The 13190-nt window shown below is 43.2% G+C and overlaps 1 protein-coding gene across 1 annotated transcript in view; it reads left to right on the top strand.

Moving 5' to 3' along the window:
* Positions 1-13190, top strand: part of PGM1 (phosphoglucomutase 1) — a 67463-nt gene that overhangs the window by 38496 nt on the left and 15777 nt on the right. The window contains exons 4-7 of the mRNA XM_004025907.5: positions 123-248; positions 3262-3452; positions 4982-5136; positions 7437-7552. Of these exons, the coding sequence (XP_004025956.3) occupies positions 123-248; positions 3262-3452; positions 4982-5136; positions 7437-7552 (588 nt within the window). The remainder of the gene's footprint in view (positions 1-122; positions 249-3261; positions 3453-4981; positions 5137-7436; positions 7553-13190) is intronic.

Below are 13190 nucleotides of genomic sequence, written 5' to 3'. Positions count from 1 at the left end.
GCTGTTCAATAATTGTCCTTTTAAAATAGCAATAGCAGGTTTACAGCAATATAGTCACATCAGAATATAATATTTCTAAATGTGTTTAATCCTTCCATCTTTTAATGTTCTTGTTCTCACAGTGGAAATTGTGGATTCGGTAGAAGCTTATGCTACAATGCTGAGAAGCATCTTTGATTTCAGTGCACTGAAAGAACTACTTTCTGGGCCAAACCGACTGAAGATCCGTATTGATGCTATGCATGGAGGTATACAATCATTTCTTTTCAATTCCCATCTCTTGAGGATAGGAAGTTGCCCTCTTCTGTGTGTATCATGATGCTTCAACAAGCCTTTTCTCAAGTCTCTCTGATGGTTTTTAAATAGAGTTATTTTGCAACCAGAGCAATATTCACACAGATAAAAATCTAATTGTATGTAGCAAAAATAGTAGAGACACTCCTCGTGGTAAGCTCGTGTGAAGGTCAGTGTTTCCACATTAAGCATCAGGTTCTGAGTAACATGCAGCTGCTGTTGTGGACTCTCCCTCCCCGTCAGAAGACACCTTACATTCTTGCTGCACGCCCCCATGTATTTCTGAGAGGACGGTCATTTGGGAGATGTGATAAACATACTCCTGAGCCCCACACCTCCACTCACCTGCCCCCACATGCTCCTTTTCTTAGAAGAGGGCAAGAGCAAGCTGAGGATTAAATTCAGGAACAACAGGTGTGTATAGCCCTCTCTTCTTCCTCCGTGGGTTGTGTGGTCAGGTCCGCAGAGAGGGCAGCCATCGCTGTGAACCAGAACCACGAGGTTTTCTCAGACATGTAGGTATATGAGAATCCCTGAAACCTATACACATACATCTGCCTGGTTGGAGAAGCCTTTCTGCCTGCGACTGAACCCTTTTAGTGATGCAATTCGGGGATTCCTGTGACACTGCAAACCACAGAAAGTCTTCTCCTGGTGAACTAAAACCTTCCATCCTTGAAACTTCTCCCCTTGGGTCCTAGCTGGCCTCTGGACTCCCATAGAATGGATCTACTTCCTTACTCAGACAAAAGCGATTCTGTCATTTTAAACCATTCAACAGATGTGTATTTCATACCTGCAAAATGCATGCCTGGGGAATAGGCAGGAACTGGGCGGATTACTTTCTTCAAAGAATGTGCAATGTTTGGGGAGACGAAGTGGGTAAAAAACTAACCCCAGGGTCGGGCGCGGTGGCTCACACCTGTAATCCCAACATTTTGAGAGGCCAAGGCAGGTGGATCATGGGGTTGGGAGTTCAAGACCAGCCTGACCAACATGGTGAAACCCCATCTCTATAAAAGTCTCTATAGAAATACAAAAAATTAGTCGGGTGTGGTGGCACATGCCTGTAATCGCAGCTACTCAGGATGCTGAGGCAAGAGACTAGCTTGAATCTGGAAGGCGGAAGTTGTAGTGAGCGGAGATCACGCCACTGTCCCCCAGCCTGGGCGACAGAGCGAGACTCCGTCTCAAAAAAACAAAAAATCCCTAAAAAACTAACTCCTGCCAGGCCAACAAAATGAGAGTTGGAATTTCAAGTATTCTCTTTGGGGTTGGAAGAAGGCATAATTTGACTAGGTATAAAGAAAGGTTTCCTGGAAGAAGTGGCATCCAACTCAGTTCTTATGAAAGAAATATCTAGAGTGATGAAAAATCAAGCAATGGTCATTCTCATGGAGTCGGTGGCTGTGGCAAAGGCATGAAGGCTTAAAAATGGATGTCACATTAGGGAAACGAGAGGCCTGGGCTGGCTGGTTAATGGGGCATGTGAGGAGGGCATTGGGTAAGAGGAGCTTCTCAGGAAGTAGACTACTTTTCTCCAGGTCTTTTGGCTGCTCCTCTAATGCTTTCGTTTCTATATCCCTCACAGCCCTGGCTGCTTTGACCTCATTCTGTGGTGTGTCAGTAACCTGCTTAACAGGTGATGCCTCATAGGACACATTTATTCTACAGTGTTATGACCTCTGGGGCATGTACTGTATTGGGATTATTACCATCCTTGATGAAAATACTCTCTCAGCATTTCAGAGATGTGTGTTCTTGGTAGTTATATAAAATGTCACTGTAAACACATGTAACTGGCTTCTCCTGTTGTTTGTTGTTGGTGGTGGGTTTTTTGTTTTCTTTTTTTTTTTGAGACGGAGTCTTGCCCTGTTGCCCAGGCTGGAGTGCAGTGGTGCAATCTCAGCTCACTGTAACCTCCGCCTCCGAAGTTCAAGCGATTCTCCTGCCTCAGCCTCCTGAGTAGCTGGGATTACAGGCGCCCGCCACCAGGCCTGGCAAATCTTTGTGTATGCATGTGTGTGTCTGTGTCTGTGTGTGTGTGTGTATACATATATATATATATATATATATATATATATATTTTTTTTTTTTTAGTAGAGACAGGGTCTCACCATGTTGGCTGGGCTGGTCTCAAACTCATGACCTCATGTGATCTGTCTGCCTCAGCCTCCCAAAGTACTGAAATTACAGGTGTGAGCCACCAGACCTGGCCTGTTTGTTTGTTTTTTTAATCAGTTTGTCAGCTAGCTTGTCATAGTATAAAGATAACAGCTCTGAATCCCAATTCCCACTTTTCCTAGCCATGTAAGTTTGGGCAAATGTCTTTACCTCAGAACACCAACATTCCAATGTATCTGTAAACTGCAGGTGATAATCATAATATAAACATTTATAACATATCTGCCAGGGACTATTCTCAGTACTTCATAGCTATTAACTCATTTAATCCTTACATCAATCCTGTTAAGTAGTTAGCATTACTACCCTCATTTTGCAGATGGAAGAGACTGAGGCACAGAGAGTTTAAATAACTTTCCCAAAATTATTATACAGCCAATGATTGGCAAAGCTGGGATTTGAACCCAGACACTCTGATCCCAGAGTCCAGGCTCTTAAGCTCTAAGCTGTACAACCTTCTGAGCTTTTCTGAAGGACTGAATGGGGAAGCACAGGTATACCGCAGGGCCTTTGTAATGGTTGGTTTCCTTTCCTTTCCCCACTCTGCCCTTCATGAACTGGCCCCACCTTTTCCAACATAATCTCTCATTGTTCCTTTTTCGAGAACATTCTTCTCCAGTCAGGCGTATCTCTCCACTAGTCCCTGAACACATTTCACACATTCCCGTTGTTTCTCATGCCATTCTTCTCCCCAGAATGCATCCACCTCACCCCTGAATCCTCACATACTTTAAGGAGTTTTATTTTCTGATTCTGCATACTTTTATTCCATGCTGTATATAGTTGTGGGACCGTACGTGAAGAAGATCCTCTGTGAAGAACTCGGTGCCCCTGCGAACTCGGCAGTTAACTGCGTTCCTCTGGAGGACTTTGGAGGCCACCACCCTGACCCCAACCTCACCTATGCAGCTGACCTGGTGGAGACCATGAAGTCAGGAGAGCATGATTTTGGGGCTGCCTTTGATGGAGATGGGGTGGGTATAAGTGCATTTAAGTGAACTCTGGTGCAGGCCAGGCCTGATCCTGCAGATGGGGAAAAAAGTGGGCTGCTTCTGCCAGACCCAGGGAGTAACTGTTAAGGATCCCTCATTCTTTTTTTTTTTTTTTTTTTGAGGCGAAGTCTCGCTCTGTGGCCCAGGCGGGAGTGCAGTGGCGCAATCTCGGCTCACTGCAAGCTCCGCCTCCCAGGTTCACGCCATTCTCCTGCCTCAGCCTCCCGAGTAGCTGGGACTACAGGCGCCCGCCACCACGCACAGCTAATTTTTTTGTATTTTTAGTAGAGACGGGGTTTCACCGTGTTAGCCAGGATGGTCTCGATCTCCTGACCTCATGATCCGCCCCCCTCGGCCTCCCAAAGTGCTGGGATTACAAGCGTGAGCCACCGCGCCCGGCCAAGGATCCCTCATTCTGACCCGAGGTCAGAACTAAATTATTAGAAGCCCCTCTTGAACAGGAATAGGAGTCATTGAAATGAAACCCACACGTTTAATTTCAGACATCCATACTTGCTAACAATGGCACGATGATTAGGTTCTGATTATGATAGAACGACTGGTATTTCCTGAGCTGGGTGAGTTCTAGATGCCTGTCTTAAGGTAGGTTTCTGCTCTCAACCAGCAGCTGGCTACTTATTTAATCTCTGGACAAGATTTTGGTCTTATAATACACCCATTCATTCATTCACATGAGCTGAATATTGAAGCTGTAATTTCATTGCCTATATGAAGATGATATTGAGAGAATTAACATTTTAATCATTCTCTACAATTAAAATGTTTAGAAATAAGCTGTTTTATTTACAAGGGTGACTATGTACCAGACAAGGAAGAGATGTGTCTTAGGTTTATATCCCGGGTATCTCACTGATGGTAGGCACTGTATACATTTACTTAGTTGAAAATATATTTTTGTTGTTGCTGGTGTTACCATTAGCTAGAATCCACTGTTTCCTGAAAAATGATTTTCCCTTATCAAAATGTTGGGAAATTAAAGGGGTTCCAGCAGACATTATTCTGTAGTACATCTTTGTGATGAGTGCATGCTGGGAGTGTTTTTTGGCCACCCTCCCAGTTACTGTGGTACACAGACTGTGGTACACAGTTTACCCAGTAGACCTACCAAACTATGTAAACAGCCAATATTTCTTCTCTCATTGCATTTTCCCCTCCCCTGGGAAAAAGATGATTGGTTCCAGAGTCTGAAAAAAGTCTAGGAGGTTAAAGTTAGCTGGCCTCTGGAGGGAGAACAGAGGACTCAGCTCAAAAGGAGGTTGTGCTTGGACTTTAATTGAAAACAGTTTTAACTCTTTGGCATGGAGGTGCCTTTGGCCCAATGGTACTGTATAAACCCATTGAAAATAAAACCCAGTGTTAAAAATGCAGTATGGAAAAGAGATCAATTTCAAATTTTATAGTTTTACATTTTATAAAACCCTCATGAAAGATAGTTTGATTTCTTATAGTTTGATTAAAAGGTCTTTCTTTGATCCTCTCTTCTCCCCAAGGATCGAAACATGATTCTGGGCAAGCATGGGTTCTTTGTGAACCCTTCAGACTCTGTGGCTGTCATTGCTGCCAACATCTTCAGCATTCCATATTTCCAGCAGACTGGGGTCCGCGGCTTTGCACGGAGCATGCCCACGAGTGGTGCTCTGGACCGGTAGGTGTCTCCATTCCCTTGGCCTTCATGTCTCAGGTCGTCCCAGTCTTCACCGTACCCTTCACTGTGCCTGGAACACGTGTCCTTCCCTTTCAGCATGGGCATCTGATGCATAGAGTGTGCTGAGCGATTCTTGTGTGAGGGGATGGGTGGCTTTTTCTGGATTCAATGCCCCTCTCCGCACTCCCTTGGCACCCTGGGCCTGCTCCTCTTGGCCCATACTTACCATACTTACCATACTGTGTTCTAGTAGCTGTTTTCTTGATGGGCTGCCCTGCTAGACTGTATACTTCTGCAGAGAAAGGACTGTTTTGTTCACCATCCTGGACTCTGCCTGACCATAGTGTGCCTGGCACATAGTAGGACAAACACACACACACACATACACGTATAATTTTTTAAAGTTAATAGTTGAGTGTTAATGAATAACAATGGAAGTACTCAAGACATCATTCTGGAGGATCACTTTCCTTTTGCAGTGTGCACAGAGTGTGGGTGAAAGAGCAGTTTGAAGTAATTTTAGAGTTTCAACGACTGGATCGCTCTTGCCCACACAAACACAGTGAATGTTTATATATCACTTCATTGTACAAAGGCTTTGAGGTGGCTTGTTAGATCACACTTAAGAAGTTGACAAATGAAAGTCATAATAGATGAGGACCAGGGAAAACATTAGTTAGAATATGTCAGGTGTGCAGGAAATGTTTGATGAATAAAAGGTAAAGAATGAATGAATGAATAAAAGGTCAAGGCCAGGGAGGAAAGTAGGCTGTAATATATCTCTAGGCTCTTATAATAATAGCTGATATTTACTGAACATTACTTTGTTGTAGACACTAAGTATTTTGCATGTTTTAATTCATTTACTTCTCAGATGAACCCCATGAGGTAAATGCTGTATTTAACACCATTTTTCTGGTGGGAAAACCAAAGGACGAAGAAGTAACTTACCTGAGGTCACCCAGCTGGTAAATGGCTGACTCAGGATTTGAACCCAGAGCCTTTGCTCCCACTCATTGGGCCATGCAGTTGTTTTCTATAGAGGGGAGATGGTTATAGAATTGGTGCTGACTTTGCTTCAGCTAACAAGAAAATAGCCACTAATATCCATATAGTGGTTTGTAGTTTGTATAGTGTTTTTTTACATTTACCATCTCGATCCTCACAGCAGACCTCATTTTAAGGAAGAGGAAATGGAAAGTCAGGGAAGTTCACAGTCTTGTCCAAGATCTCACCACCAAATTAGAGCTAGCATTTGAGCCCAGCACGTCTACCATCAGGTCCTGCATTTGAAATTATGAGCTGGTTTGAGGTCACACTATCATACGATAGGCCTGTCAGGTCCTGGAATACCTTCTATGTCATCCAAGAACAGTGTAATTCCAATTTTTGGAAAAACTGATAATCCACATATAGAATCACAATTGAAGTACCTCATTACCCAGATAAAAGTTTATTGTACGTTCATAGTTTTCAAAATCATAGATTTGATTTTTCCTCAAATATCAGAATGCAAAGCTGACATTGCTTTCCTGGAAATAAGGCAAACATTCTGGGAAGCAAATCTCGCTCAAACAGTGAATGGAACTTATCAGGTAACTTTTCATGTTCAAAGGGAAAGGAACTTCTTTTTTAAGTCACTCAGAGGTTTTAAATAGTCTAAAGATACCTAGAGAGAAATAAAATACGTGTTAGAAGGGAAGGGGAACCACTAATCAGTGTGGGTGAAGCCGGTACTTAGGGGAGACCCCACTGGGCGTTTCCCCTGGGGAGACTTCTGATGAGACAAAAGCAGCACTGACCAGAGAGCTGAATACTGGGCGGTCGGTCATCCTGGCTTTGTGACCTTGGTCTGATCACATAACATTCTGGGCCCTGTTTCCTTCTCTGTAAAATGCTAACTGCCCAGACCCAGTATGTCATGATTCTGTGATTACAGGTGCATCAAAACATCATTCTTCTCTTCTTTATAGATTGATTATAGATGCAGTCTGTGTCCAAAATGTGGGTTTAAATAGCTTAAACAGCAGCCCTGAACATTTTACTACGGATGCGTCTTCCAAAATATTAAACTCCATGATCTGAATTAATTCTTTCTTCCGCCTTTTCTGAATCCACATATAATAGCCCATTGTGCACAAGGTTTCTCTTATGATTTTCCACCAATCTTAGAATTATGTATGACTCTGAGCAATGCTAAATGGGACCCTTGATTACAATAACGATTGCCCTTTTCCGTCCCTCACATGGCTACGCTAACAGTCCTGCTGTGATGTAACTTTGATTTCATGCCTTTGAAGGGTGGCTAATGCTACAAAGATTGCTTTGTATGAGACCCCAACTGGCTGGAAGTTTTTTGGGAATTTGATGGACGCGAGCAAACTGTCCCTTTGTGGGGAGGAGAGCTTCGGGACCGGTAAGTCACACTCCTGTGCTAGCATTTTCCTCCCTGTAACCACTATTTCCAGTAAAAGCTTAGACTGCTAACGTAGCACTGAAATACCAACGGTAGCCGATGTGTCCTAAATCGAGGCACAAATTATTTATAACAACCCTGATGAAATGTGCACATTTGAAAAGGGGTGAGCACATTCAGCCAGAAAGGCTAATTTTACTTTCAGAGGATCATATCGACTCAGACAGGAAGTTGGGGGGCCTCCTCGGCAGCGTGGTCATTGAGTCTGCAGGGATTAAACAGAGTGATAAACAGATTTTTCTTCCTTCGGTGGTCAAAGAAACCTTTATAAATGTTTTCATTTCTGAGAAGAAATACGGTGGAGCAAGTCGGTTTTTTGTTTTTGTGTAAGAAGAGGTTTCAGCACAGCATTAAATCTTTCTCTTTTGTAGGCCCAAGTTTTCTATAGCAGAGTAATCAAGGCTAAATGAAGGAAGACCATGAGGGTGGAACTAAGTTGCTAGGTGATCAAGAAATTAAAAATACATCGTTGTGCCTGAGGATGTATGTGTAATTGTATTAATATTAGAGTGAAAGAAGGGTACATAGTATTCTCAGGGGATGACCCCAGACCTATAGACCTCACTGTCTGCGCTCTCCTTCCTCCTCTCTGCTTGTCCAAATATTGACCCGAATTCCCACCTCCTTCACGACCTTCTCTGCTACCTCATGCTGCCTGTATCAGTGTCTCTTTCCTAAAAGTCTGTTCATGTGTGTGGCCCTGTCCCATGTATCAGTCTCCAGCCAGGTTATAAGGTAGTTAAGTGACTGCATCTCTTCTCCTTTTATTCCCTCTACCCAATATTTTTAAGTAAATGTGCTGATCTTGGTCCTATAGTTCTCTACTGTCACCCTTTAGTGAAGAAAAGAAGATCAAAATCGAGCATTCTCTCAGCTTTGCAATTGAGTTGCAATTCATGCCAGGTTAAACAGAACAGAATACTGACTTCATTTCCTTTCCTATAAGTCTGGAGGTAGAGCAGGTAGAATGAGCTGCTAAATTGGAGGCACATATTTACAGAGTTCTAAGCAACTTGATATTTTCAAGAGTGGTAATATTCCTTGGCAATGAACTGCCTTGATAGAATTGGAAGGTATGAAGAAGGCTGGATGAGTCTTGGGGTTGAACAACTTCCACAACAAAGGCTAGACAGTTTCCCAAAGTTGTGGGTGTTTAAATCAGAGATTACAAGGCCACTGCTTAGTCCTTTTCTACTTCATATAATGGGCATGGTGCCATGCTATTCTGAGGGATACTACATGAATGCCCAATGAGCCTATGAGGTGGTCTTCTCCCATGAAACTCCCCACAGGGTCATCTAGTTCAGGCTTGGCATCAGTCATTCTTTATGAATGAAGATGTCTTTGAAGGCAGCAACTGTGTCAAAACCTTTGTTTTCCTGTTCCCCTGTACCAGTATCAGTGTTGAGCCTAGTGAAAAGATAAAAGTCTAGAGTCAGGTTTCCCAGAGCATGTGGGTATGTGGAAGAATACTAGTTCCATGAGAGGGTTCTAGGGGTCAAGAAAAATTGGAAAAATTGGACCACACTTCTCTGTTTTGGATATTCACAATGATATTAGCATTTGAAGATTCCAGAACATTCTGCCATAAAGAATCCTGTTAGTACAGTTTTGCCTAAATATAGTTTACCACTATATATAATAATTATGATGATATGATACAATATCATCACCACAATAATGATGATTATTATTATCATTTCGTAGTATGTACAGTAACTTCTTTTTCCACAGACCCATGTGGGAAGCCTTGGGCAAGAGGGATCAGAGCCCCAGAGCCAAGTAGGAATCCCTGGTGCTGACCCACAGGGAACAGGCCTGAAGACAGGATAGCACAAGCCGCCCCTCTTACACAACAGGCCTTCAAATACAAGAAGCAGCTCTCAGGTCCTTCCTTCTTCAGGCCGTCCATCTTTGTTTCCTCCAGTCATTCCTCATTTCACATTGTTTATAGACTCAGTGCCAGCCTCTAGGTGCTTCTGAGTTTGCCAATGCCACTCTTAGAAGGTGATGCCCGGAACTGAGCCCAAATCTTCCAGGGTTGGCCTGGCAAGTGAAGAGTGGGGTGGGATGATTATTTCTAGTGATTAGGACACTGTATTTTTCTTGACATAACTTTCCTTTATGTTAGTTTTTGGGAAGTTGCATAATACTGTTTAGCCCACATAAGGTTGTGGGTAATTAAACCCTTAAAGTTTTTACCTAGAACTATTTGCCAAGGGAAGTCTCTCATGTTGTTTGTGGAATTGATTTCTTTGAACCAAAGTATTAGACTTTAGACTATTGTTAAAGTTTGTTCTCGTTTATTAACACATTCAACAAATACCTAGTACCAATCATGGTTTTAGCTTCTCCTTGGTATATTTCATATCCAAAGAGAGAATGCTCTTCATTATCATGAGGATAATCACAAGCTCTTTCTCTCTCTCTCTCTCTTCAAAAAAAGAAAATTTTTGTGTAATATTTCTGAGATAAACATTTAAACAGCCAGGTTGCATAGCCATAGATCGCTGTTGTGAACGAGTGCAGCTGGGCTTATTTAACTGAACTCCTGATCTTCTTATTTATAGAGGAGTTAATTTTTAGCAACCACGCCCCTTGCTAGTGAATGTTTCCAACAGTTCTTTCATAGAGTTTCTCAGGGTAGACATTAGTGACTCTATGAACTTTGAAACATTTGAATTCTATAGCTTAATTGAGCACAGAGTGCTTTATTTCTGTATTTTTCCAGGCGATAGGAGAGACAATTTCTCAAAAACGTTTCCTTGACCTTTCAGAGTGGGCCAAATCCCCTGATTATTGGCTCTTGTGGCACCATGTACCTCTTCTTTGTTGTACTTGTTGCAGCTGTGATTTTATAATTACTTATGGTTATTTGATTAATGTCTGTTGGCTCCACTAGACTGTATATGCCATGAGGACAGAGATCTTATGTGTCTTATCCTGCATTGTGTCCCTCTAGCCTCCCGTAGAGCCCAGCATAGAACAGGTGCTCAGTAAACGCTTGTTGAATGAGTTCATGAACACTATTCACTTGGTACCTTCCATTTAGACAGATTCCTGCTATTGGAAAAGAATGAACTTTAAAAGGTATCTGATGTAAATTCCTGTGTGATGCTGGAACCATAGTGACTGGTCACTGCTTTCTGGCTTAACCACCCACCTCAATGGAGAATCCACACCTCACCTCTTGCCGTAGTCTGGGACCCTTGTAATGACTCAACACCACTTCCACTCCACAGTCCAGGGTTGGGAACCCCAAGGTCTTTGCGGGAAGAAATGCACTTTTACAAAAGAAAAGAAGTTTGCCTGCAAAGAGGTGCAAAGGAGTCTAACTTCAGGACTGGTCCACCGAGTAAAACAAACCACTAGCATCTGCAGAACAATCTTGGAATATTACTAACATTATATATTAGTCTGTTTGTATACATTATACATTAGTCTGTTTGTGCTGGAGGAGCAGCAGCTTTCTCACCTGGATATGGTAACCACAGAAGCGAGGTCACTTACTTCTTCAGAGGTCAGCATTACAAACACCAGGAATAAATGGGGACCAGAACTGGACAGGATAAGCCTGTTGTTGTTTGTTGATCTCATGGTACAAAGCTGTTTTTTCTTCCTAACCGTGGATGATTATGTACATGTTTATACACAATGGTAGAGGGCAGACTGTCAGTTCCATCCCACCTTAGAATTGTTGGGACTTTGAAAGTGAAGTCACTGAATAGTATACAATACCATGCATTTGAACCCTTCCTCAGGAAAATAGGGGGCTTGGTAAAGAGCGATGGGAAACCAGGTTGATGATGAACTTGGTATCACTTAGAGATATGTAAGTTATGATCTGGTCAGGTCTAGAGGCTAGCAATATTTTTTCCCTGTCCTATCTTTAAAGGTTCTAGTGCTAATGCATCATACAGGAGTGCTAACTTAAAGAAATACAGCATTAACACTTTGCAAATTTCTTTTAATTTTAGTTTCTTATGAAAAGTCCTTCATGTTTGTACATTTTGCATTGATTCATTCCTCAAATATTTATTGAACTTTGATTTTATCCTGGATACTGAGTTAGACTCTGGGACACATGGTGAACAAGGCCTTCTCATAGAGGGCTCCATGAATTACAGGTGTGCAAAGCAATAGAAGGTGAAGTGCAGGGGTACTTCGGGAGCTTTATTCTCAGGGTGCCTAACTTGGTTCTGTGGTGTAGGAGATCAGATTTTCTTTCTGGCTTTCTGCCCATTCTAACTTGCATAGCTACTGAGTACATTTCCCTGTAGGCAAAGCCCACAGGGGAAGATTGTAGCACCCCATGTCTGGGGATAGCCTAGACAGAATACCCCAGTAGAACTAGGCTTATACCCTAATTATAACTCACTCAGTTAAACTGTTACCTGCCTGTCTGTCTCCCTCACCTGTATGTCTGTGCTCATCTGTGAGGGCAGGGGACACGCCTTGTGCATCTTGGTATCTTCTTATGTGCTTGGTACATGCTGGCACTGATTCACATTTGTTGAGTGTAAAGTGAAGTTTGTGTTAGGACACAGTTCATGCTTATCAGGCACTTAAACTACCTTCTTCCAAAGGCACCTTATGGAAAGGAAACCAAGTTCCAGGGGCAGTAATGAGGCAGGTCAGGCCTCATTGCTAAGTGGAAGCCCTGACAGTTCCTGGGGCCAGCCTCCTGGGGGCTGGAGTGGTCTGGAAAAGGCTTTCTGAGGAGCTCACCTTCCTTTCCAAGTGAAGTTGTTTGTGCAGTGGAAGGCCAAGAGGACAGGACTGCAGACACAGCAGGTCAGCTGAGCCTCCCAGCCAGTCAACTGGGGCCTGGCCATTCTTTGGGCAGACTGTCTTAACAACTGACTTTGGGCCAACCCCTGTTTGGGGAGTACAACTCATAGTCTAGGGTACGGCGTGATCACAGGGAGTGGTAGAAGCACAGAGGGCATGGGGAGGGCATCCTGGATAAGACTGAAGTTGAAAGTAATTGCAGGACATGTTAGCCAGGCTAGTAGGTGTATGTGGAATGGGCTTTCCAGGCAGTGAGAACTATATGTTCAGGGGGCTGGAGGAGAGAGAGAAATTGACAGAAAAAGAAAGAGACAGACAGACACTGGTACTTTCAGGGAACTCCATGCAGCTGTTTTTCAGCTGTCATGCCCCCATCCTCAGGCCTGTCACCTGGCAGGGGCAGAAGCCAGGACAGCTCCTGAGATGCCCATACTGGTAAATGTAACCCAATCCCTAAACTGTTAGCTCTTGGCTTCCTCAGGAATGGTTGACATTTTTCTTGGCTGAGACCCAGGATGTGCCCTGGCTGAGCCGAGTATGTGCTTATCACAAGGTGCTGATTAGGCCGAAGTAAAATGACAGGTGTTTGAAGATGCTGAAAGGGTAGAATTCCTGTCCCTGAGCGGAGCAAGGGTGAAGAGACCCAGTGCAAAACCCACCACTGTCTTTTGTGCCAGCTGGGACTAGAAGTCCTTGCCCAGAGTGTTTTACCTTTCTCACAGTTAAATGAGCTTGGCTTCATTCTCTTTCTAAAATTAAAACATAATGAAACAAGTAATTTATGTTC

The sequence above is a fragment of the Gorilla gorilla genome, chromosome 1 (genome assembly GCF_029281585.2).
Source record: "Gorilla gorilla gorilla isolate KB3781 chromosome 1, NHGRI_mGorGor1-v2.1_pri, whole genome shotgun sequence".
NCBI classification, from domain to species: domain Eukaryota; kingdom Metazoa; phylum Chordata; class Mammalia; order Primates; family Hominidae; genus Gorilla; species Gorilla gorilla.
This window is presented reverse-complemented; position numbering and strand designations above follow the sequence as displayed.